Here is a 27,694-nt window from a genome sequence, read left to right as displayed (position 1 = left end):
CCTCAATTCTCTATGATGTCCGGTCTCCGGCGGCGGGGTGAATCTCAATAAGGCACCGGTTTGCTAGCCAAACAGAGCTTGCGGACCAGCAGCCGCGGCTCCTGATTGGCTGCCGATCCGCGAGCTCTGATTGGCTAACGAGCCGGCGCCTCATTTGAGATACCCGCCGCCGGAGACCGGACTTCACGAGCATTGAGGGGCAGGAGAGGCGCTGCGCTCTCCTACCCTCACATAGCAGCAACAGAGGCAGCGGTGAGCAGGGGGGAGGGGCACTCTGGGGCAATGTATATCTGGCACTGTGGGGCAATGTGTATCTGGCACTGGGGCAATGTGTATCTGACCCTGTGGAGCAATGTGTATTTGACCCTGTGGGGCAATGTGTATCTGACACTGTGGGGCAATGTGTATCTGACACTGCGGGGCAATGTATATCTGGCACTGTGGGGGCATTTGTGTATCTGGCACTGTGGGGGCATTTGTGTATCTGGCACTGTGGGTCAATGTATATCTGACACTGGGGCAATGTGTATCTGATACTGGGGCATTTGTGTATCTGGCACTGTGGGGCAATGTATATCTGGCACTGTGGGGCAATGTGTATCTGGCACAGGGGCATTTGTGTATCTGGCACTGTGGGGCAATGTGTATCTGACACTGTGGGGCAATGTATATCTGGCACTGTGGGGCAATGTGTATCTGACACTGTGGGGGCATTTGTGTATCTGACCCTGTGGGGCAATATATATCTGGCACTGTGGGGGCATTTGTGTATCTGGCACTGTGGGGGCATTTGTGTATCTGGCACTGTGGGGCAATGTATATCTGACACTGGGGCAATGTATATCTGACACTGGGGCATTTGTGTATCTGGCACTGTGGGGCAATGTGTATCTGACACTGTGGGGCAATGTATATCTGGCACTGTGGGGCAATGTGTATCTGACACTGGGACAATGTGTATCTGACACTGAGGCATTTGTGTATCTGGCACTGTGGGGCAATGTGTATCTGACACTGTGGGGCAATGTATATCTGGCACTGTGGGGCAATGTGTATCTGACACTCTGGGGGCATTTGTGTATCTGACCCTGTGGGGCAATGTATATCTGGCACTGTGGGGGCATTTGTGTATCTGGCACTGTGGGGCAATGTACATCTGACACTGGGGCAATGTGTATCTGACACTGGGGCAATGTATATCTGGCACTGTGGGGGCATTTGTGTATCTGGCACTGTGGGGCAATGTACATCTGACACTGGGGCAATGTGTATCTGACACTGGGGCATTTGTGTATCTGGCACTGTGGGGCATTTGTGTATCTGGCACTGTGGGGACATTTGTGTACCTGGCACTCTGGGGCAATGTATATCTGGAACTGTGAGGGCATTTGTGTATCTGGCACTGTGCGGCAATGTATATCTGACACTGTAGGGCAATGTATATCTGGAACTGTGGGGGCATTTGTGTATCTGGCACTGTGCGGCAATGTATATTACTGGGTTGCAATGTGTATCTGGCACTGTGGGGCAATGTGTTTCTGACACTGTGGGGCGATGTATATCTGGCACTGTGGCGGCATTTGTATACCTGGCACTGTGGGGCAATGTATATCTGACACTGGGGCAATGTGTATCTGGCACTGTGGGGGCATTTATCTAGCACTGTGGGGACATTTGTGTATCTGGCACTCTGGGGCAATGTGTATCTGGCACTGTGGGGCAACGTGTATCTGGCACTATTGGGGTTATATGTGTATCTGGCCCCTCATATGTGTATCACATCCCCCTTTTAATTGGCCACACCTATTTTTTTTGGTGCGCACACACAGTACCTGTAAGACATTTTTTCTACTTGCACCACTGGTCAACAGTCATTAGGTCAACCACTATTGATTGACAGTGACTAGGTCGCCACCTGAAATAGGTCAACACGGTCATTAGGTCGACATGAACAAGGTCAACATGGAAAAAGGGCGACATGAGTTTTGTTACTTTTCTTGGTGTTGTTTTCATCGCAAAGTGAAGGGGAACCCCAATTAGTGCACTGTGTCCCCTCGCATGGCTCGCCTTGCTTCGGTTACTATTCCTAATCGTAATCCACATGGATCGTAATGTGTGAAAAAGTTCAAAAAATGAAAAGAAAAAAGTGAAAAACGCATGTCGACCTCTTTCCATGTCGACCTAGTGACCATGTCGACCAGTAGTGGTCGACCTAATGACCGTATCCCATAAATACCACCACCATGATACTCAGTCCCAATGTGTGGCCTATGTGCTGTCACACTGTCTGTTACTGTGTTGAGTTCTAATAAAGATGTTGCTTAAAAAAAAAAAAAAAAGCCAGCAGCCGGCACGTTGAGAGGGGGCGTGCCAGGCAGGGGGCGTGGGCGGTGTCTGGTCAGGCTGCGCGGCGGACACTCTCCTCATTCATCTGACGCAGGGTCCGGCGATATGCTGTGCTGCTGAGCCGGTGACCGGAGGACGTCCTCCCCTGCCTTAGCACGGAAATGCTGCGGGTGTGCAGGAAGGCCCGGGCGGCAGCGCTGGCCAAGGTGAGAGAGCGCACGCTGGGACCGGGCACGGGGAGGGGTGGGTGACCTCCAAGCCACCGCCGTTGCGACGGGCATGTACCCCGCGTCTCCCTGCCGGTGTTGCACCGGGCACCTCGGACTCCCGGTCACACAGAGCGGCGCAGAGAGACTTTTCTGCTAGGCTATCCTCCACTGCGACCCTCACTTTGCAGGCCAATCAGACCGCGCCGTTCTTACCCAGCCAGCCAATCAGCGCTCACTTTCAGGACCTTTAACCTGTGCGCCGTATAGGGGCGGGACTTGCTGTGATTGACGCACTCCTCGCTCAATCAGCTGTAGGCTGGCTGTGATGGACGTGCCGCATGTCTAATGAGAGAGTTCCTTTCTAGCGGGTCGGAGTGCTGAGGACAGATGCCTGGGGGGAGCAGGCGGCTGTCAGTGCTGTGCTGGCGGCCCTGTGCATGGGGTGTCACCCTCCTGTCTATGTGTGACACCCCCGTGCCCCTCATGCCTGCAAGGCCCTGCCCAGTGCCGGGCTCCCCTGCTACCGACCCCAGGAGGACGTGACCTTGTCCCTGGCAGGCCTCACTGTCCACCGGCCCTAGCTGTTTAATCTTTATTTAGTGTGTGTGTGTATATATGTGTGTATGTGTGTGTATATATATATATCACACACGTGAGTACAAGAGGTCATTCAGAAGTTGACAAAAGTGCTTTTATATATAGATTCAATGAAGGATGGTGGCGGCACTCAGGACTTGCATACCAAAAGAAGGTCTTTCCTAAATATCAGAAACCTTGGACGCTTGCCTTGGTGTGAGTGCAGTGTCTGCTTTCGGTTTGCAAGTCCTGTGAGTGCTGCCTCTATTTTCCGTTGTACTTACCTGCCGTAGGCTGTACAGGGGATATGTATCGCGTAAGTAACGTGCGATTGTTCCTCCTATTATTTGCATTATGCAATTATATGGTAATGTGGGCAGAAGCTAGTCCATGCAAAAGAATGCCCACTGCGATTGCATCATTTGAGTACGGTGCCACATGATTGCAAAAACATTGCTTGCGTCGTCGCACGTTGGGTTGCCATGTATAGCCTGAGTGTCTGTAGACGCGCAGGCTGAGCAGATATCCCTGGACACACAGGCCTCTCTAGTAGCAAATGCGATCGCAGCAGCTAATGTATACATGGCCAGAAAATGCCGTACGAACAGCTGTGACACGCCTGCGTTTGCCCGACCACCCCCAGACACTGATTTCCTGTCATGCACTTTGTGTCAAAAATCTCGCTGCGACTGAACACTCAAATCACTTGTGTGCGCGCGCTGCAGCTCGGGTGCATGTGCAGTGCGAAAACATCGATTGATATGCGTACAGTAGCCACTTTGTGTCCGCACCTGAATGACCCCTTGAGTGCCAGATATACTATAGTGTTATAAACACACCCTATACATCAAACACTAAACGATTAATGAGGGCAGTGGTATATGTGCATCTGCTCCGTGCCCCCTGCGCTTTGCTCTAAGGATGTGCAGGAGTCGGAGGGCGCAGAGTGAATCTTTTTTTGTTCTGGAACTGTTAGTTTATTAAAGAATCAAGTCATCAGCAAAAACCTTCTCTCTCTGAATCAACAGTGGCGTGCGATTCTTCAATAAACTTTTTTTGTGACATTTGCTAAGTGACTTTTCCTATTCTTCTATATCTATATATATCTATATATATCTATATATATCTATATATATCTATATATATCTATATATATATATATATATATATATATATATATATATATATATATATATATATATATATATAATATATATATATTTTGCAGGATCGGGCGGCACTCTCGGCGTAAGAATAAAGACAGACAAGCTTACGCCGAGAGTGCCGCCCGATCCTGCATTCAATATTGGACACAGCGCTGCTGTTACCAGGGAGGGCACCGGCTTTATCACTGTGTCATACCGACCTTCGGGAATTGGGAGTGCCGTGGACTTTGCGCTCACATATATATCTATCTATCTATATATCTATATATTATACACAATGATTCGTCACTTTCCGTAGTACTGTGCTTCGTTGCCTTCCCCAAGTATGTGTACAAGGTAACAGGTGTCCAAAGGAGCAGGCGGCACTTGAAGACTTACAATGAAAGATATTTATAATAAATAATTATCTTTCATTGAAACGTTGATCTAATGTGAGGCCATTGTGTCCAGTGATTTTCTGGTTGTGACAAGTCTTGTGAGTGCCGCTTCTGCTACACTGTATTGAAGGTTTTCCTTATCTGTGGCTGGCGCCTGAGCGCATAGTGGAGGAAGGAGAGAGTGCCGGTATTTGTGGAAATATATATATTTATACACATATACACTGTATATAGCAAGAGTGTACTGTCTCCAGTATTTTGCACATGACTAAGTGATATGGTAGTAAAGAAAGTGCATAATACAACAAAAATAATCAGATTTGTTATTACAGAATACTCCAACTATAATACTTGCAGTTAATAACCCATCCAGCACTCCTGTTCCTCTATATAAACCTGATGTTCAGTAGTTATTGCAGGTAACCACTCTGATCATATGTCGTGCAATACGTGTCTAATGTACCTAATTTATCCATTGAAAACGGTTCCCTTATGTAAAGGTTTCTTTGGGCTACCACCATGTTAAGGTCACTGTACATCCATATCCCCCACAGAGGGGTGTAATGGAACATTTTCATGTAGACAAGGTTCATTGAGGGCACAGTCTTGCCGTGTAGCTTATTCAGGCCTGCCAAATAGGTTTGCTTTTGAGGCATATTTTTTGCTCATAGAATGGGGTGTGTCCTGATGACTAGTAGCAACCAGATGCAGGCGCTACAGATGGTGATCTGGCTTATAGTTGTGGATGTATCTGGGACAGTAAAGGCCCATAGTGTTCACGCTAGGATTTTTTTAGGGCAGGGTGCTGAACATTGAAGAGGGCACATTTTTATTTTGAAGGGCACATTTTTGATGTGACGCTTTGTGCACAAAGCATAGCGCATGTGTTTATAGTTTTTGTACATACATTTTGCCCTTAGTAAATCATATACCTATGCATACATATAAGACACCTAACATCTGTACTGAGAAACATACTGTATATGTCCAGTCTTGAAAGATCGGCTGTAGTATATACATAAGTAGATAATTATAAATGTCTTTCCCAGTGCTGAAGTAGTTATAATCCGTATGTGTTATAAAACAGAAAAGTTAAACAATGGGTTAAAATATATAGGAAAAAAATAAGTCTGTTCTACTAGGGAAATGCTGTAAGCAGTATATGCTCACTGCTTACCCTGTTCTTTCCCTCTTTATCAGAGCGCTGTGTTATTTACAGTGCCTCCTCTGCCATCCAGTTGGCTAAGGATAGAAATTGTGTTCCAATTTCAGAGGTGGGCAAGGAGTAGACGACAACATTGTAACGCACTCTGACTGTTGCATTCTGTATACAAGGGGGTGAATTATGGTCCTGCAGGGTGCCTTTTCACATTTCAGAAATGGGCAGGGTGCAGCACCCTGCTGAAACAGCCTAGAAGGAACACTAGGCCCATATAGAAACCAATCTAGCACCAGCGATGGCGATGCGCGGGGCTGCGCATCGCTACCGCTGTAGGGGGTACACACGGAGCGATAATGCTTAAATTCTAAGCAATCTAGTCAGATTGCTTAGAATATCGCTCCGTGAGTACCCCCCTTAAGAATATTGTACATAAACAGCGTGCATTGCTTTAGGCTGGGTACACACTAGAGAGATAAAGGTGGCACATTTAACCAATTGGACTGCTTGAAATGTCGGTCCAGACATCCCAGCTTGGTGGGCATTTAAACTTGCCTGCCCAGTTGCGACGTCAGTCCCTGCAGGCAGTGTTCCCGCAGTTGGCAGGTCACCCGTACACACATGCAGATATGTCTATAAACATATTGGTTGTACACATCCACTGATCCAGCTCCTGATACATGGTGCGTCGCTCAAACGAACAATATATGTTTTAGTATGTACCCAGCCTAATAGCGATTCCTCCTTTTTAAAAAAAAATGGTTTTTATAGGGGTGTATTCAATGCATGTGGATCAGACAATGCAGTATTCAATTTGTGGCCAAATCCGACAGGATTTGGCCGTTCTCAACAATGTTAATCCGACTTTTTTAAAAGTGATCAACATTGTCGAAAACAAGGCTAAAAGCTGTCGTATTTGGCCGCAAATCTGACAAAACACGTGAATCCGCAGCTAATCCGTGTTTTTTGACAAGTTGGAATTACCGACCTGTCGGAAAAACGGCAGCCTCATTAAATAGATCGAATCACTATTCGACCTGAAAAAGTCGGAAACTGCCGTATTTTTCGACAAGAATTGAATACACCCCATAGCCTTTACACACCAAGCACCTCATCAGCACTACAAGCCCTGACGCATCCGATTATCCTTCTTGCTCAAACTACCTGACTTTGGGGTTATACTTTTGGCTACTCCAGTAAGATGATAGCTGTAATTATAAAATAATGAAGGCGGCTTGACTGGTTTAAACCAAATGGGTTTTTAAGATTAAAAAAAAAACTGTTTTTTTTTTATTATGCTGTGACTACAGGTACGACGCCGTGACTTCTTAAAAGAAAAAAGCCTATTATACTAAAATGGTGGTTTTTTTTTTTTTTCAAAATGCAGGTGGCGTGCTCAGTGATACCGTACTCCTCCTTTTTTGTGTGTGTTTCTCTGAAAAGTGCTTTTGCATTTTCCATTTTGTATTACTATTCAGATTTATTTGATTATAATAAGTGATAAGTAGGACTAATGCTTAACATTAACTTGTTCTTACAGTATTTTAAATTTAAATCTGTCTGTGTACTTTGTGTTAGTATGTTTAGTCTATCTACATATATACAGATGTAATAGGAATACTAAGCTGTAAAAAATGGTTTTATTGAAAGATCGAAAATAAATCAAATCCAAGCCCAATAACTTTATTAATGTTAGAAAGCATTAAAACATGGTTGATCATGGTATTTAATACAGTATTACGGTTTGTTTGTTTGTTTGTTTGTTTGTTTTTACATTAAAACATTAATGTAAAAAACAACATGGTTTAAACAAAAAATCTTTTTTTTTTTTTTTTTTAAAGAAAACCTTTTTTTTCACCCAATCCTGTATGGAGGTAAATGTAATAGTCTGCAACTTGCAGTCAGTGGTGAGTTCCCTTTGATTCTGCCTGATGTTTTAGAGGGGCAATCATTTAAAAGGCAAGATCTGGTTGACTTTGCCTTTTAAATGATCGTTCGTTTAACCCCTTATGACCCATTGCATGCTTTCAGTGTATCCCAGTGATGACACTGGTAAAGTAGATAAATGAGGCCATAAGTCAGGGATGGTGAACCTACGGCCCTCCAGCTGTTGTTAAACTACACATCCTAGCATGCCCTGTAAAAGTTTTAGCATGGCCAAATAGCAAAACTGTAGCAAGGCATGCTGGTATGTGTAGTTCAACAACAGATGGAGGGCCGAAGGTTCCTCACCCCTGCCCTAATAACCCCTCAAAAATAAGGTTTGGTCATTTAGACCCAATGTCCATCCTAATTGACGATTTGCGAGCATTGTAGGTCGTATACCAAAACATTGTGATTCATTCTAACTTGATAGTTTGGTACTCTAGCGACTCTAATTACTGTTAGCATAACGATTTTGCAGAAATTCGAATGATGAAGTACAAGTTGGGTACTCCCCTCGTGGGTGTAGTATGGTATGCCGGGCTCCCGGCGACCAGCATACCGGCGCCAGGAGCCCGACCGCTGGCATACCGACAGCGTGGCGAGCGCAAATGAGCCCCTACGCGCGCCTTGCTATTTTATTCTCCCTCCAGAGGGGTCGTGGACCCCCACCGGGGAGAAAAAGCGTCGGTATGCCAGCTTTCGGGATTCCGGCGCCGATATACTGTGCGCCGGGATCCTGACAGTCTGCATACTGAAGACCACCCCCCCTCGTGGTGATCTTTCTAGGGCAAAGCCATCTTTCAAAACCGCAGCGCCCATCTACCGGAACATTTTCACAGTGTTTGTGTACATTTAAATGGACATTGTGTTGGGTGGACAGTTGCCAGGTAAATCCCAATGTACGCAATAATGTCCATTTTAAATGGACAAGGGATCAAAAAAAAGTAAAGACATCAGAGAGACTCGCTGGTACCTGCAAGTCGCGGGCTATGACATTTACCCCAATATCTTAGTCAATTTAGTTGATGCTAACACATCTAGGAAATGTATTTCCTTTGCGCACTTTTCCAAAGTGAACTTAAAATATGTAAATAAACTAATAAGAATTAAATACAATAAATAGTTATAATACATTTTTTTAAAAATAATAAAATTAAAATGTGTGGGTCACTAGAAAGGACTGTAAGCATTGCTGTGTGTGTGTTGTATTCACTGCTGCCGTTGATACCCATTTATTTATTAATTTACTTTGCTTTATTTTTATTACAACATTTTTTTTTGATCTTTTTACTATATCTTTTTATTTTATTGTGGTGTTTTGATTCTCTATTTTATTTACATATTTTATTATATAGATTTCAATTAGATTTCTGCACCCACATTTTACATATTGGGGTAAACTTGCTAAGATGGGAGTTCTATTTGAGATGGGTTGTTGCCCATAGCAACTAATCAGATTCCATGTATTATTTTCTAGAAGGTGCTATATAAATGAGAAGTAGACTGTGATTGGTTGCTATGTGCAATATCCCATCTTAACTAGAACTCCCATCTTAAGGTGTGTACACACGGTGAGATAAAGCTGTAAGATTTTGACTATATAGTCAAAATCTTAAGGAAAGTTAAGGGGGGTACACACGGAGCGATGTTCAGCTACTTTCTAACCAATCTGACTAGATTGCTTAGAGATTAGCTGACCATCGTTCCGTGTGTAGGAGTGCCGGTGACAGCGATGCGCGGTCCCGTGCGTCGTTATCGCCGGTGCTAGATTGGCCTGCATGCAGCCACAATCTAGCAGGTCGCTCATTTCACTGCAGGGTGGAATGAGCGCGCCCCCCTCGCTCAGCATATCGCACTGTGCGGTCTGTGCTAGACCGCTCAGCACACATCTCTGGGGAAATCTCACCATCAGTACGGCTCTTAGACGGACATCTCGGGGTGTTTGGCAGCTTGCGATCCCGATTCGATCCCGATGCGCACTCCCACAGGGTTGGTATCGCAAGGCTAGGTAGACTGTGCAGGCAAGTCCATCTTGACTAGTGTACTATCTAGTACAAACTATAGTCGAAATCGTACATAGACAATATCAAAAGTACAGATAGTCAAAATCTGAGCTCTGGAGGAGCTCAAGGGAAATCGCATAGTCAAAATGGGGCATAGCGAGGATCTCACCGTGTACACACCTTGTGTAAATTTACCCCAGTATCTCTACTTCATATTTATATCACTTAACAACAGATATATAATCCAAATAGTGTTTCTCTTACGTCCTAGAGGATGCTGGGGACTCCGTAAGGACCATGGGGATAGACGGGCTCCGCAGGAGACATGGGCACTATAAAGAACTTTTAGTATGGGTGTGCACTGGGTCCTCCCTCTATGCCCCTCCTCCAGACCTCAGTTAGATCTTGTGCCCAGAGGAGACTGGGTGCATTACAGGGGAGCTCTCCTGAATTTCTCTGAAAAATAATTTTGTTAGGTTTTTTATTTTCAGGGATCACTGCTGGCAACAGGCTCCCTGCATCGTGGGACTGAGGAGAGAGAAGCAGACCTACTTAAGTGATAGGCTCTGCTTCTTAGGCTACTGGACACCATTAGCTCCAGAGGGAGTCGGAATGCAGGTCTCACCCTGCCGTTCGCCCCAGAGCCGCGCTGCTGTCCTCCTCGCAGAGCCGGAAGATAGAAGCCGGGTGAGTATAAGAAGAAAAGAAGACTTCAAGGCGGCAGAAGACTTCAGATCTTCACTGAGGTAAGCTGCTGCGCGCCATTGCTCCAACACATAAGGCACTGATGGGCGCAGGGGGGGTGCCCTGTGCAGCAATAAACCTCTAGGGCTGGCAAACATACATATATAGGCTACAGAGGCTCGATATATCATAACCCCCGCAAGTATTGTAAAAATGAGCGGGACCAAAGCCCGCCGGTGAGGGGGTGGAGCTTGGTCCCTCAGCACGGAAAGCGCCATTTTCTCCACAGCATGGAGCTGGCTCCCCGAACTCTCCCCTGCTGAAGACACCGGGCAAAACGGGGGGGGGGGGGGGGGGGGGGCACTTATTAGCAGCAGTGAGTGTATATAATGTGATTATATATATATATATATATATATATATATATATATATATATATATATACATACATATATACATATATACATACATATATACACACACACACTGTTTTATCTGGGAACTCTATTTCCGGTGTCAGTGGCGCTGGGTGTGTGCTGGCATACTCTCTCTCTGTCTCTCCAAAGGGCCTTATTGGGGATCTGTCTCCATATAAATATCCCTGTGTGTGTGGGGTTGTGTCGGTACGTGTGTGTCGGCATGTCTGAAGCGGAAGACTCCTCTAAGGAGGAGGTGGAGTAGATGATTGTGGTGTCTCTGTCTGCAACGCCGACACCTGATTGGTTGGACATGTGGAATGTTTTAAATGCAAATGTAAATTTATTACATTAGAGATTGGACAAAGCAGAGTCCAAGGATTTGACTGTGTTACAGGGCCCTTCAGGGTCTCAAAAACGTCCCCTGTAGACACTGATACCGACACGGATTCTGACTCCAGTGTCGACTATGATGATGCAAGGTTACACCCAAGGGTTGCAAAAAGTATTCATTGTTTGATTATTGCAATAAAAGATGTTTTGCATGTCACAGATGACTCCTCTGTCCCTGACACGAGGGTACACAGGTTTAAGGTAAAGAAACCTGAGGTAAGGTTTCCCCCATCTTATGAGCTGAACGCATTATTGGGGAAAGTCTTGCGGACCTGGTTTCAACAGCTACCGCGGGTAAATCTACCTTTTTTTTTTGCCTTATGTTCCCCCACAGAAAAAGAAAACGCTGCAGTATCAGATGCAGTCCTCTCGGTCGCATAAGTCCAGAAGAGGTCGGGGCTCTTCCTTCCTCGCCAGAGGTAAGGGTAGAGGGAAAAGAATGCCTGCTACAGCCAGTTCCCAGGAACAGAAGTCCTCCCCGGCTTCTACTAAATCCACCGCATGACGCTGGGGCTCCACTGAGGGAGCCCGCTCTGGTGGGGGACATCTTCGACTCTTCAGCCACGTCTTTGTTCGGTCGGATGTGGATCCTCGGGCGATGGAAATTGTGTCCCAAGGTTACAAGCTGGAATTCAAAGACGTGCCTCCCCGCCGATTCTTCAAATCGGCCTTACCAGTGTATCCCCCAGAGAGGGAGATAGTGTGGGCTGCAATTCGAAAGCTGTGTCTATAGCAAGTGAATATTAGGGTTCCCTTAATGCAACAGGGAAAAGGGTACTATTCAACCCTATTTGGGGCAACCGAAACCGGATGGCTCGGTCAGACCCATTCTCAACTTAAAATCCCTGAACCTGTACTTAAAAAGGTTTAAGTGCAAGATGGAATCGCTCAGGGCAGTGATCTACAGCCTGGAAGGGGGGGATTTTATGGTGTCACTAGACATAAGGGATGCATTCCTTCATTTATCCTCCTCATCAAGCGTACCTGAGATTCGCTGTACAGGACTGTCATTTCCAATTTCAGATGTTGCCGTTTGGGCTTTCCACGGCCCCAAGGGTTTTCACCAAGGTAATAGCGGAAGTGATGGTACTCCTGCGCAGGCAAGGAGTCACAATTATCCCGTACTTGGACGATCTCCTGATAAAAGCGAGATCAAAGGAACAGTTGCAGAAAAGTGTGTCGTTCTCCCTGAGAGTGCTGCAGCAACATGGATCTACCAAAGTCACAGTTGGTTTCAACAACTCCGCTGTCTTTCTTAGGCATGATTCTGGACACAGAACAGAAGAGGGTTTTTCTCCCAATGGAAAAAGCCCAGGAACTCCAGAACAGGGCCAGAGACCTGTTAAAACAAAAGAGAGTGTCAGTCCATCAATGCACTCGAGTACTGGAGAAAATGGTGGCGACCTACAAGGCCATCCCCCTTCGGCAGGTTTCAGGCGAGAACTTTTCAGTGGGACCTTCTGGACAAGTGGTCCGGGTCTCACCTTCCAATACATCAGAAGATAACCCTGTCCCCCAGGGCCAGGGTGTCTCTCCTGTGGTGGCTGCAGAGTGCTCATCTTCTAGAAGGTCGCAGGTTCGGCATTCAGGACTGGGTCCTGGTGACCACGGACGCGAGCCTCCGAGGATGGGGAGCAGTCACACAAGGAAGGAATTTTCAGGGACGGTGGTCAAGCCAGGAGGCTTGCCTACACATCTACATACTGGAATTAAGGGCCGTTTACAACGGCCTACGACAAGCGGAGAATCTTCTTCGCGACCTACCGGTTCTGATTCAATCAGACAACGTCACAGCTGTGGCTCATGTAAACCGCCAAGGCGGCACAAAGAGCAGAGTGGCAATGGCGGAAGCCACCAGGATTCTGCGGTGGGCAGAAAATCACGTAAGTGCTCTGTCAGCGATATTCATTCCGGGAGTGGACAACTGGGAAGCAGTCTTCCTCAGCAGACACGATCTCCATCAAGGAGAGTGGGGACTTCATCAAGAAGTCTTTGCAGAGATAACAAGTCGTTGGGAGCTTCCTCAAATAGACATGATGGCATCACGCCTCAACAAGAAGCTTTGGAGGTATTGCGCCAGGTCAAGGGACCCTCAGGCAGTAGCGGTGGACGACCTGGTGACACCATGGGTGTTTCAGTCGGTCTATGTGTTCCCTCCTCTGCCTCTCATCTCAAAAATATTGAGAATCCTAAGACGAACAAGAGTGCAGACAATACTCATTGTTCCAGATTGGCCTCGAAGGGCCTGGTATTCAGATCTTCAGGGGATGCCCACAGAAGATCCGTGGCCTCTTCCTCTCTGAGAGGACCTGTTGCAACAGGGGCCCTGCGTGTTCCAAGACTTACCGCGGTTAAGTTTGACGGCATGACGGTTGAACACCGAATCCTAGCGGAGAAGGGTATTCCGGAAGAAATCATCCCTACTCTGATAAAGGCTAGGAAGGAAGTGACGGCGAAACATTATCACCGTATCTGGAGAAAGTTTGTATATTGGTGTGAAGCCAGGAATGCTCCTACGGAAGGTTTCCACTTTCTACAGACAGGAGTGGATATGGGCCTAAAGTTAGGCTCCATTAAGGTACAGATTTCGGCCCTGTCTATATTCTTCCAGAAGGAATTGGCTTCTCTCCCAGAAGTCCAAACTTTTGTTAGGGGAGTGCTACACATCCAGCCTCCTTTTGTGCCCCCGGTGGCACCATGGGACCTTAACGTAGTGTTACAGTTCCTTAAATCGCACTGGTTTGAGCCTTGAACAGTTGAACTGAAATTTCTCACTTAGAAAGTGGTCATGTTATTGGCCTTGGAATCTGCAAGGCGGGTGTCCGAATTGGCGGCTTTGTTTCACAAGAGCCCCTATCTGATTTTCCAGGTGGATAGAGTGGAATGGAGGACTCGTCCTCAATTTCTACCTAAAGTGGTTTCGTCTTTTCGCATGAACCAACCTATTGTGGTGCCTGTGGCTACGGGGGACTTGGAGGACTCCAAGTCCCTGGATGTAGTCAGGGCCTTAAATATTTATGTAGCCAGAACGGCTCGGGTTAGGAAAACAGAGGTTCTGTTTGTCCTGTATGCAGCAAACAAGGTTGGCGCTCCTGTTTCTAAGCTCGCTGGATCTGTAACTCGATTCAGTAGGTTCATTCTACGGCTGGATTGCCGTTACCAAATTCGGTAAAGGCTCATTCCACTAGGAAGGTGGGCTCTTCTTGGGCGGCCGAGACGGCTTTACAGCTTTGCCGAGCGGCTACTTGGTCGGGTTCAAACACTTTTGCAAAATTCTACAAGTTTGATACCCTGGCTGATGAGGACCTTGCGTTTGCTCAGTCGGTGCTGCAGAGTCATTCGCACTGTCCCGCCCGGTTGGGAGCTTTGGTATAAACCCCATGGTCCTTACGGAGTCCCCAGCATCCTCTAGGACGTAAGAGAAAATAAGATTTTAAACCTACCGGTAAATCTTTTTCTCCTAGTCCGTAGAGGATGCTGGGGGCTCCGTAAGGACCATGGGGTATAGACGGGCTCCGCTCACAATAGTGCAAAGGGTGAAGGCATATGCACTCAAGTTTTTTACACCAGGGTGGTCCGTCACCACGTGGGAAATGGCCTGCATTTGGACATACTTACCATGAGGGAGCCGGAGAACATCGGAGAGACGGGGCACCGTTTCTTCCGTTTACCATCCAACTCGGTGAACCCCGCGTATGAGCTTACTTGTTTTTAATATGTTGTCTGTATAAAAATAAGCATCTTTATATTTTAACATATTTTGGAGATCACTCTGTGGAGAATAACTTGCATGAGTGAAGGTGAGAGATCCATCAGATATGCATGCTGAATATCGTCTCATTGTGAGTGCTATATAAAGGGGGAAACCCCGAGACCATTTCCCACGTGGTGACGGACCACCCTGGTGTAAAAACTATGCCTTCACCCTTTGCACTATTGTGAGTGGTTGGGAAGGGGGATCTCCCCGAAATTTTAATCTGTTCTATTATTTTAAATATAGTGTGAAAGTCAATACTATTGTATTGTACCACACAAGGATCTTGTTCTGTTTTATTTTTTATATGTATGAATACATCCTGGAATATGAAAATGGGAATTATCTGATCCACTTCGCCTAAAAACTAAGGGAAGTGCAAATTTATGTTTGTGAGCGCCCAGGCGTTATATTTGTAATTTATGTAGTGATTGTTCATACAGTAATGTATGCTGTAATCTCTCCCTCCCCGGCGACAGCTGTCACAGACATGGACGGGACACTGGATGGATGTGGATGAGCACTACAAGGTCCAGATTGGCAGCGTTTGCTGCAGGATGTCAATACGGTCCAGCATTCCAGAGTCTTTTACCCAATCCCATATAACGCAGTGCTCACACATTAGAACAGAAGTAATTTGTTATAAATATGCAAGGCTATAAAGCAGTGGATATAATCAGTATTTCATTCCCATAGATCCCAGTGCTTTATAATGGTACAGCCATAAAATGCAGACCTTTTTGATGGATGATGAAGCACAGATTTAAGAACACAATGCTGTATATAAGGGGCTATTTAAAGATGGACGCAGATCTTCCGCAGCAAGATCTGCGTCCATCTACTGACATGCTGGGGACCGCACAGCACAGGGCAAAGCCACCCACCATGTGTGTTGCACCGCCCTGCGATACTGTGGCCTCCTCGTGCTGGGATGTTGCCCTCCTACGGCCTCCTCCACACGTCCTGATGTACTGGCCTGTCTCCTGGTAGCGCCTCCATGCTCTGGACACTACGCTGACAGACACAGCAAACCTTCTTGCCACAGCTCGCATTGATGTGCCATCCTGGATGAGCTGCACTACCTGAGCCACTTGTGTGGGTTGTAGGGAGGTCATACAGGCATGTGGAGGCCACACACACTACTGAGCCTCATTTTGACTTGTTTTAAGGACATTACATCAAAGTTGGATCAGCCTGTAGTGTGTTTTTCCACTTTAATTTTGAGGGCGACTCCAAATCCAGACCTCCATGGGTTAATAAATTTGATTTCCATTGATAATTTTTGTGAGATTTTGTTGTCAGCACATTCAACTATGTAAAGAACAAAGTATTTAATAAGAATATTTTATTCATTCAGATCTAGGATGTGTTGTTTTAGTGTTCCCTTTATTTTTTTGAGCAGTGTATTATGCCACACACCGTAATGCCCATTACACATTTAGCCCTACAGTAAGGCTTCTAATTACTTTTAAACGACCTGATCGTTGCCAGAGGTTTCATGCGCTGGGTGTCCTGCTCGTTGCCAGAGGTTTCACGCGCTGGGTGTCCTGCTCGTTGCCAGAGGTTTCACGCGCTGGGTGTCCTGCTCGTTGCCAGAGGTTTCACGCGCTGGGTGTCCTGCTCGTTGCCAGAGGTTTCACGCGCTGGGTGTCCTGCTCGTTGCCAGAGGTTTCACGCGCTGGGTGTCCTGCTCGTTGCCAGAGGTTTCACGCGCTGGGTGTCCTGCTCGTTGCCAGAGGTTTCACGCGCTGGGTGTCCTGCTCGTTGCCAGAGGTTTCACGCGCTGGGTGTCCTGCTCGTTGCCAGAGGTTTCACGCGCTGGGTGTCCTGCTCGTTGCCAGAGGTTTCACGCGCTGGGTGTCCTGCTCGTTGCCAGAGGTTTCACGCGCTGGGTGTCCTGCTCGTTGCCAGAGGTTTCACGCGCTGGGTGTCCTGCTCGTTGCCAGAGGTTTCACGCGCTGGGTGTCCTGCTCGTTGCCAGAGGTTTCACGCGCTGGGTGTCCTGCTCGTTGCCAGAGGTTTCACGCGCTGGGTGTCCTGCTCGTTGCCAGAGGTTTCACGCGCTGGGTGTCCTGCTCGTTGCCAGGGAGTAATGCTGCCCAACCCGCCCCCGCTGTTTAGTGAGCCGTGGGCAATGCCCGATCCCTCCTTCCTGCTGCCGCTGAAGGTTGTAGTGTGCTGCGGGCACCGCTGTCTGATCCCCACGCTGCTGCTGCCGCCATGCCAGAGTAGCAAGGTGGCAGGGCACCGCGGTCAGCACTATGCGGGTCCTGGCACTTCCTAGCCGCTAGAGGTCAAGTATGACCTCTAGCATGTCTCCTCCATGGCGGTGGCCATTTTGGATGGGACATTTAGCAGATTCCGCATGTCAATCTGCTCTGAATCAGTGGCGACGCCCTGGCAGCCCTGCGCCTCCAAGCCTCTGCAGTGGCTGCGGGGGTGGGAGTTGCGCCACTGGTCTCGGTCATATACTGTAGTGCAGAGTGTCAAATGATTGATGATCCCTGGCTGCTGATTAGGGAGGCCAATCCCGGGATCGGGATCGGCGGGATCCCGGGATTTGAGCCCAAAAATGCTGGGATTCAAGGGATTACAGTGCGCATGTGCGGGAGGGTGGGTGTAAGTAATGACACTTACTATTGGGCGGGCGGCCGCGCCAGCCATGTACAAGCTGAACGCGGCAGCACTTCAAATGTAGCGCTGGCCGCCAGACAATCAGAGCTGGCGGCTCGGCAGCCAATCGGGGAAGCTGCCGCAGCAGCGGCAGCCAATCAGGAGCCACTGCTGCGACCGCTTCCCTGATTGGCTGCCGGTCCGCCAGCTCTGGTTGGCTGGCGGCCGGCGCTTCATTTGAAATGCTCCCGCGTTCAGTGAGTCCATGGCGGCCGCCCGCCTAATAGTAAGTGTCATTACTTACACCCACCCTCCCTCTCGCGCCGCTACCAACATCCTCCCTCCCGCACCACTACCTACCCCCTCCCTACCTCCCGCACCGCTACCTACACCCTCCCTACCTCCCGCACCACTACCTACACCCTCCCTCCAGCGCTGCTCCCTACAACCTTCACTGGTCCCTACTGCAATCCCGGGATTGACCGTTTTTCAATCCCGAATCCCGGGATTGAAAAATCGGCCGGGATTGGCTTCCCTACTGCTGACCTTTGGTGTACACAGCACTGCCGTCTCCCGTGATTTTATCAGTCTCCTCCAGGCAGGGGCCATGCACATGGCAAATGTTACCTGTTAATCAGCTAGCGCTGAGGAAAGTCAGCTATGCCGGGAGTCCTTACACTGCTTTGCTGCAGCAGAGTTCAGGGGTGCTTCAGCATAAGTCACAGGGGGCGTGGCTTAACACGTTTCTAAGGTCTAGCTATTTGATTTCCTCTAAAGCAGTGCTGGATTCTCTACCCAATGACTGACGGGGCGTGCTTTCATGTGTGCTAAAGGCACAGCCTCGTCAATGAGGCAGCTGTATAGCTGCCTCTTACCTCAGTTTTTTCAATGGGCTTTTACAGACCGTGGTTTGGCCCCGCCCCCCAGTTCAGACCGTTTACGATTATCAATGGGAGGCAGAGATCTCGCTGCCTCCCATCAAGATTGGACTGCATTATTATTAGAAAAATGCAAAGAAGATAATTATGACACAGAATATATGTTACAAATGTCGTCTTTGTATTAATTTGCTTATTATGACAGGGGAAGCTCTGCCTCCCCTGATTGCACGTCCCTGATAGCGGATTGGTTGCCATGGGCAACTTCTCCACACTTTTCACTGTTTCCTGAATAGACCCTTATACTCTATGCAATAAATACACTGTTAGACTTCATAGATATTATAAATAAATCCACATTCTCGTATGTGAGATACATTTGTCAATATTTAGAGTACATGGTAATATATTTTGAGAGATATTTTACACATCCATAAATTACAGACCATGGGCCGGATGTAATGGCGTCCGAGTTGGCCGGAAGGTGCGGGTTCCCAGGCGAACGCGGACATTTTATTATTATTTTTTAAAGCGGCAATCATTTACAAGGCAGAACCATGCCTTGTAAACGATTGCTGCTTTAAAAAAAAAAGTCTGAGTTCGGTCAGGATCCCGCACCTCTGGCCAACTCAGACGTCATTACACCCGGCCCTATCTGTTTCTATGGGTGCTGGAGCTTGCTAGTGTATGTGCATGGTTCAGATTTCTGACAGAAAATAGCAGCTGGCAGCAGATTTGTGGATAGGATACAAGAAAAATCAGGTATGTGTTGGGGTTATTTTATGTGGAAACCAGCTATGCGGAGAGGAAACAGGAACTGCTGTCACCATGGTTACGTCATGTTTTATGGTTCTCATTCGCATACTGGAAGCAAATGTGCGCTTAACCCATGCATGAATAGATTCACTTTGGAGGCACCGCTTTAGGCCCTAGAACATACAGGTTCCAGATGAGATGCAGAAGTGCAGCTAGCCTGCGACATCGCTGAGCAATCTTCTGCCGTTCTACAGGCACGCCATGTGATGCGCTGCTCAGTTAGGAACTAGTGATCTCCTTTTCTATAGTGCGGTTACTGCTTACAGCCCTGTGTTCTATTATCTGTACGCTGCAACACCTCTCCTCAATAGTTGTCATGGTGCATGGGATCCGGTCACATTGTTTTCAGCACTGTTACTACAATTACCCAGAAGAATATTACGTATCATTACTTAAATATGTAGGTGATGGGCATTAATATGTGGTGACCCCCTTTGTAGAACGCCTCGTCATATTGTAGTTATGTATAAGCTGGAGGAATAATAGAGGGGCACACAGTATTCTGTGTGTCTGTGCCCCTTGTGCCAACGCTCCTTCTCCTCTGCAGCACCAACCATGGAACATGTGACTCACTGTAGGAAACCAGGCAATGTATGTGTTCCAGGGAATCTGATCCTTCATCCTGTAATGTTTAACCCTCTCCTTACTGTAGCCGGGTTGATGCTTACATTCATCCTATATTGTCAGATCTTTCCTGTTTACCTGGCATTGCACCAAATCACCTCTAGGCCTCAATAAGACAAATGATGCCAGGAAATCAGCTTTGTAACCCCATGATCCTTGTATTTAAGAAACAACGTATGTCCTTTATATTACCTTGCAGGTTGTCTATGAATTATGTGCAGCATTGCTAAAGGAATGGAAACTTGTGATGTGCTTAACGCTGTATTGTCGGTGGTGCAGTAATGTTTTTTTCTTCTTTCCCGCAGGAATGTCTTTGTGTGAAGCCGTCACTCCATCCCGCGCGTGTTACCAGAGCGTACTCCACCGAACCATCATCTGGGTAGGCATTCTATTCCTTGTGGTGTCTCATTAGCAATTTAATACCTTATGGTCTCAGGCATGGATTATTGCTATGGCTGCATAGTACTGTGCTTCCCAAACTCACAGCACCCAAACAGTGCATGTTTTCCAGCTCTCCTCACATCACAAGTGCAATAAATAGTACCACCTCTCTTTTGTAATGTATCTGTATGTAATAAATCTACCTGTGCGCCAGTAAGAAGTTGAGGAAAACATGCACTGTTGGGGTTCCCTGAGGGCTGGATTCTGGAATCCCCACTCGGAAAGGGAGATGCATTTTGTTTCGCATATGTCTGTGTCTTCCCCCATGATAATTTTTTTTTTTTTTTTTACATGATGCTATTTGGTTACAATCAGGAATTTTTACAACTGACCAACACAAATACTGTGTATCTTTTCATTGATTATTATTTTGTTTAGTATTGTATTTGTCACCTCAATGTGCTGTATACTCTGGGTCACTGAACTGTCAGAATATAAGTCTTCTCTTTACCACCATGCTTCACGGTATACAGATGATTAATTTCTTTATGATGGACTCCACAGAGATCCTGTAATTTAATGTTTTTGAGTTACTTCAGCAACTTTTTCTCAGATTTGCTGTGAATTGTTCTTTGATCCTCATAATGAAGCGCTTGTTTGGAAAGCCCTAACCCAGTGTTTCCCAACTCTTGTCCTCAGAGACCCATAACAGTGTATGAATTCTAGATCTCCTTAGTATCTCAGTTGATTATATTGGGTTCACCTATGGATCTTTAAAAGTGTCAGCCAGTAATGCACCATCTAAGAGAGCTGTAAAACAATGAGTCCCTGAGGACTGGCGTCGGGAAACACTGACCTAACCAACTGTGAGGCCGCTCAATAGATGGTTATTTTTTTTTTTTTTTATATTTTGTTTTTAATATAATTTGACAATTTTATAATTATAACCAAGTGAACTCCAGTCAATTCATTGTGACCTCTGTTGACACCTGATTACAGCATTGTGTATTTAGGTATTATTTAAAAAAAAAAAAAAAAAAAAATGTTTTCCTGTGTAACCAGTTATTTTGTTTTCTCCTCTTCTTCTTTTTTTCTTTATTAAGATAAAGCTTCACAGATGCTTTTGTACTTTATTTTAATCAGTGGCAAGAATTCCCACATTCATTTTAGTTCTTTGATGTGAAAAATGTCCATTCGGGTACATCCTGTGTTGTCGCCGTAAGAAGAAACGGCCATAGAATAACTGACTGGGGATCTTGGGACAGGTGTGGTTCATAGGGTCGACCACACTTAGGTCGACAGTAACTAAGTCGACACCCAAAATAGGTTGACATGAGGTTGTTGTTTTTTTGTGTTGTTTTCTTCGTAAAGTGACCGGGAACCCCAATTAGTGCAGTGTTTGCTCGCCATGCTTTGGGCAAGGTGCTTCGCTCCGCTACTGCTGCGCTCGGCACAGATTACCGTTCCCAGTCGTATACCGCGTGGATCAAAAAGTATGAAAAAGTTCAAAAAAATGAAAGAAAAATTGTGAAAAACTGATGTTGACCTTTCTCTAACGTCCTAAGTGGATGCTGGGGACTCCGTAAGGACCATGGGGAATAGCGGCTCCGCAGGAGACTGGGCACATCTTAAGAAAGCTTTAGGACTATCTGGTGTGCACTGGCTCCTCCCCCCATGACCCTCCTCCAAGCCTCAGTTAGATCTTTGTGCCCGAACGAGAAGGGTGCACACTAGGGGCTCTCCTGAGCTTCTTAGTGAAAGTTTTAGTTTAGGTTTTTTATTTTCAGTGAGACCTGCTGGCAACAGGCTCACTGCATCGTGGGACTAAGGGGAGAAGAAGCGAACTCACCTGACTGCAGAGTGGATTGGGCTTCTTGGCTACTGGACATTAGCTCCAGAGGGACGATCACAGGTTCAGCCTGGATGGGTCCCGGAGCCGCGCCGCCGGCCCCCTTACAGAGCCAGAAGAGCGAAGAGGTCCGGAGAAAGCGGCGGCAGAAGACGTTCCTGTCTTCAAATAAGGTAGCGCACAGCACTGCAGCTGTGCGCCATTGCTCTCAGCACACTTCACACTCCGGTCACTGAGGGTGCAGGGCGCTGGGGGGGAGCGCCCTGAGACGCAATAAAAACGATATAAAAACCTTATATGGCTAAAAAAAAATGCATCACATATAGCTCCTGGGCTATATGGATGCATTTATCCCCTGCCAGTTTCCTGAAAAAAGCGGGAGAAAAGGCCGCCGTGAAGGGGGCGGAGCCTTTCTCCTCAGCACACAAGCGCCATTTTCTTTCACAGCTCCGCTGGAAGGACGGCTCCCTGACTCTCCCCTGCAGTCCTGCACTACAGAAACAGGGTAAAACAGAGAGGGGGGCACTATTGGCAGCTAATATATAAATACAGCAGCTATAACAGGGAGTAACACTTATATAAGGTTATCCCTGTATATATATATATATATATATATATATATATAGCGCTCTGGTGTGTGCTGGCAAACTCTCCCTCTGTCTCCCCAAAGGGCTAGTGGGGTCCTGTCCTCTATCAGAGCATTCCCTGTGTGTGTGCTGGGTGTCGGTACGATTGTGTCGACATGTATGAGGAGGAAAATGATGTGGAAGCAGAGCAATTGCCTGTGTTAGTGATGTCACCCCCTAGGGAGTCGACACCTGACTGGATGGTAGTAATTAAAGAATTACGTGACAGACCCTGACACGGATACTGAATCCAGTGTCGACGGTGACGAGACAAACGTAATGTCCAGTAGGGCCACACGTTACATGATCACGGCAATGAAGGAGGCATTGAACATTTCTGACACTACAAGTACCACAAAAAAGGGTATTATGTGGGGTGTGAAAAAACTACCAGTGGTTTTTCCTGAGTCAGATGAATTAAATGAGGTGTGTGATAAAGCGTGGGTTTCCCCCGATAAAAAACTGCTGATTTTCTAATAAATTATTGGCACTATACCCTTTCCCGCCAGAGGTTAGGGCACATTGGGAAACACCCCCTAGGGTAGATAAGGCGCTCACACGCTTATCAAAACAAGTGGCGTTACCGTCTCCTGATACGGCCGCTCTCAAGGAACCAGCTGATAGAAGGCTGGAAAATATCTTAAAAGGTATATACACACATACCGGTGTTATACTGCGACCAGCGATCGCCTCAGCCTGGATGTGCAGCGCTGGAGTGGCTTGGTCGGATTCCCTGACTGAAAATATTGATACCCTGGATAGGGACAGTATATTATTAACTATAGAGCATTTAAAGGATGCATTACTATATATGCGAGATGCACAGAGGGATATTTGCACCCTGGCATCTAGAGTAAGTGCGATGTCCATTTCTGCCAGAAGAACGTTATGGACGCGACAGTGGTCAGGTGATGCGGATTCCAAACGACATATGGAAGTATTGCCGTATAAAGGGGAGGAGTTATTTGGGGTCGGTCTATCGGACCTGGTGGCCACGGCAACGGCTGGAAAATCCACCTTTTTACCCCAGGTCACCTCTCAGCAGAAAAAGACACCGTCTTTTCAAACCCAGTCCTTTCGTCCCTATAAGGGCAAGAGGGAAAAAGGCCGCTCGATCCTACCCGGGGCAGAGGAAGGGGAAAAAGACTGCACCATGCGGCCTCTTCCCAGGAGCAGAAGCCCTCCCCCGCTTCTGCCAAGTCCTCAGCATGACGCTGGGGCTCTGCAAGCAGACTCTGGCACGGTGGGGGGCCGTCTCAAGAATTTCAGCGCGCAGTGGGCTCACTCGCAAGTGGACCCCTGGATCCTGCAGGTAGTATCACAGGTGTACAAATTGGAATTCGAGACGTCTCCCCCTCGCCGGTTCCTGAAGTCTGCTCTACCAACGTCTCCCTCCGACAGGGAGGCAGTATTGGAAGCTATTCACAAGCTGTATTCCCAGCAGGTGATAATCAAGGTACCCCTCCTACAACAGGGAAAGGGGTATTATTCCACGCTGTTTGTGGTACCGAAGCCGGACGGCTCGGTGAGACCAATTTTAAATCTAAAATCTTTGAACACTTACATAAAAAGGTTCAAATTCAAGATGGAGTCACTCAGAGCAGTGATAGCGAACCTGGAAGAAGGGGACTATATGGTATCTCTAGACATCAAGGATGCTTATCTCCATGTCCCAATCTACCCTTCTCACCAAGGGTACCTCAGGTTTGGGATACAAAACTGTCATTATCAGTTTCAGACGCTGCCGTTTGGATTGTCCACGGCACCACGGGTCTTTACCAAGGTAATGGCCGAAATGTTGATTCTTCTTCGAAGAAAAGGCGTATTAATTATCCCTTACTTGGACGATCTCCTGATAAGGGCAAGGTCCAGGGAACAGTTAGAGGTCGGAGTAGCACTATCTCAGGTAGTGCTACGTCGGCACGGGTGGATTCTAAAAATACCAAAATCACAGCTGATTCCAACAACATGTCTACTGTTCCTAGGGATGATTCTGGACACAGTCCAGAAAAAGGTGTTTCTCCCGGAGGAGAAGGCCAGGGAGTTATCCGAGCTAGTCAGGAACCTCCTAAAACCAGGACAAGTGTCAGTGCATCAGTGCACGAGAGTCCTGGGAAAAATGGTGGCTTCTTACGAAGCGATTCCATTCGGAAGATTCCATGCAAGAACTTTTCAGTGGGATCTGCTGGACAAATGGTCCGGATCGCATCTTCAGATGCATCAGCGGATAACCCTATCTCCAAGGACAAGGGTATCTCTCCTGTGGTGGTTACAGAAGGCTCATCTTCTAGAGGGCCGCAGATTCGGCATTCAGGATTGGATGCTGGTAACCACGGATGCCAGCCTGAGAGGCTGGGGAGCAGTCACACAGGGAAGAAATTTCCAGGGCTTGTGGTCAAGCATGGAAACGTCTCTTCACATAAATATCCTAGAGCTAAGGGCCATTTACAATGCCCTAAGTCAAGCAAGGCCTCTGCTTCAGGGTCAACCGGTATTGATCCAGTCGGACAACATCACAGCTGTCGCCCACGTAAACAGACAGGGCGGCACAAGAAGCAGGAGGGCAATGGCAGAAGCTGCAAGGATTCTCCGCTGGGCGGAAAATCATGTGATAGCACTGTCAGCAGTGTTTATTCCGGGAGTGGACAACTGGGAAGCAGACTTCCTCAGCAGACACGACCTCCACCCGGGGGAGTGGGGACTTCATCCAGAAGTCTTCCAAGTGATTGTAAACCGTTGGGAAAAACCAAAGGTGGACATGATGGCGTCCCGTCTCAACAAGAAACTGGACAGATATTGCGCCAGGTCAAGGGACCCTCAGGCAATAGCGGTGGACGCTCTGGTAACTCCGTGGGTGTTCCAGTCGGTATATGTGTTCCCTCCTCTTCCTCTCATACCAAAAGTACTGAGAATCATAAGAAGGAGAGGAGTAAGAACGATACTCGTGCCTCCGGATTGGCCAAGAAGAACTTGGTACCCGGAGCTGCAAGAGATGCTCACGGAGGACCCGTGGCCTCTACCTCTAAGGAAGGACCTGCTCCAGCAGGGACCTTGTCTGTTCCAAGACTTACCGCGGCTGAGTTTGACGGCATGGCGGTTGAACGCCGGATCCTGAAGGAAAAAGGCATTCCAGATGAAGTCATCCCTACCCTGATCAAGGCCAGGAAGGATGTAACTGCAAAACATTATCATCGCATTTGGCGAAAATATGTTGCGTGGTGTGAGGCCAAGAAGGCCCCTACGGAGGAATTTCAACTGGGTCGTTTCCTACATTTCCTGCAAGCAGGATTGTCTATGGGCCTAAAATTAGGATCCATTAAGGTTCAAATTTCGGCCCTGTCGATCTTCTTCCAGAAAGAACTGGCTTCAGTGCCTGAAGTTCAGACGTTTGTCAAAGGGGTACTGCATATACAGCCTCCTTTTGTGCCTCCAGTGGCACCTTGGGATCTCAATGTAGTTTTAGGGTTCCTAAAATCACATTGGTTTGAACCACTTGCCACAGTGGATTTAAAATATCTCACATGGAAAGTGGTAATGCTGTTGGCCCTGGCTTCAGCCAGGCGCGTATCAGAATTGGCGGCTTTATCCTATAAAAGCCCTTACCTGATATTTCATTCGGATAGGGCGGAATTGAGGACTCGTCCTCAATTTCTCCCAAAGGTGGTTTCAGCGTTTCACATGAATCAACCTATTGTGGTACCTGTGGCTACTAGGGACTTGGAGGACTCCAAGTTGCTGGACGTAGTCAGGGCCCTGAAAATATATGTTTCCAGGACGGCTGGAGTCAGAAAATCTGACTCGCTGTTTATACTGTATGCACCCAACAAGCTGGGTGCTCCTGCTTCTAAGCAGACGATTGCTCGTTGGATTTGTAGTACAATTCAACTTGCACATTCTGTGGCAGGCCTGCCACAGCCAAAATCTGTAAAAGCCCATTCCACAAGGAAGGTGGGCTCATCTTGGGCGGCTGCCCGAGGGGTCTCGGCTTTACAACTTTGCCGAGCAGCTACTTGGTCAGGGGCAAACACGTTTGCTAAATTCTACAAATTTGATACCCTGGCTGAGGAGGACCTGGAGTTCTCTCATTCGGTGCTGCAGAGTCATCCGCACTCTCCCGCCCGTTTGGGAGCTTTGGTATAATCCCCATGGTCCTTACGGAGTTCCCAGCATCCACTAGGACGTCAGAGAAAATAAGAATTTACTTAACGATAATTCTATTTCTCATAGTCCGTAGTGGATGCTGGGCGCCCATCCCAAGTGCGGATTGTCTGCAATACTTGTATATAGTTATTGTTACAAACAAATCGGGTTGTTTATTGTTGGAAGCCATCTTTTCAGAGGCTCCTACGGTTATCATACTGTTAACTGGGTTCAGATCACGAGTTGTACGGTGTGATTGGTGTGGCTGGTATGAGTCTTACCCGGGATTCAAGATCCTTCCTTATTATGTACGCTCGTCCGGGCACAGTATCTTAACTGAGGCTTGGAGGAGGGTCATAGGGGGAGGAGCCAGTGCACACCAGCTAGTCTAAAGCTTTTACTTTTTGTGCCCAGTCTCCTGCGGAGCCGCTATCCCCCCCATGGTCCTTACGGAGTCCCCAGCATCCACTACGGACTATGAGAAATAGAATTATCGGTAAGTAAATTCTTATTGTTTCCAGGACGGCTGGAGTCAGGAAATCTGACTCGCTGTTTATCCTGTATGCACCCAACAAGCTGGGTGCTCCTGCTTCTAAGCAGACTATTGCTCGTTGGATTTGTAGTACAATTCAGCTTGCACATTCTGTGGCAGGCCTGCCACAGCCAAAAATCTGTAAATGCCCACTCCACAAGGAAGGTGGGCTCATCTTGGGCGGCTGCCCGAGGGGTCTCGGCTTTACAACTTTGCCGAGCAGCTA

At 47.3% G+C, this 27,694-nt stretch overlaps 1 protein-coding gene across 2 annotated transcripts in view; it reads left to right on the top strand.

Moving 5' to 3' along the window:
- Positions 1-2,352: 2,352 nt before the first annotated feature.
- The window catches only part of IMMT (inner membrane mitochondrial protein), a 49,158-nt gene continuing 23,816 nt past the window's right edge, over positions 2,353-27,694 (top strand). For both annotated transcript variants that reach the window (XM_063924999.1, XM_063924992.1), the window contains exons 1-2: positions 2,353-2,552; positions 20,246-20,319. In XM_063924999.1, coding sequence (XP_063781069.1) covers positions 2,508-2,552; positions 20,246-20,319 — 119 coding nt within the window. In that variant the 5' untranslated portion in view covers positions 2,353-2,507. The remainder of the gene's footprint in view (positions 2,553-20,245; positions 20,320-27,694) is intronic.

The sequence above is a fragment of the Pseudophryne corroboree genome, chromosome 1 (genome assembly GCF_028390025.1).
Source record: "Pseudophryne corroboree isolate aPseCor3 chromosome 1, aPseCor3.hap2, whole genome shotgun sequence".
Lineage (NCBI taxonomy): Eukaryota > Metazoa > Chordata > Amphibia > Anura > Myobatrachidae > Pseudophryne > Pseudophryne corroboree.
Note: the sequence above shows the minus strand (reverse complement) of the source record. Positions and strands in the feature narration are given on the sequence as shown.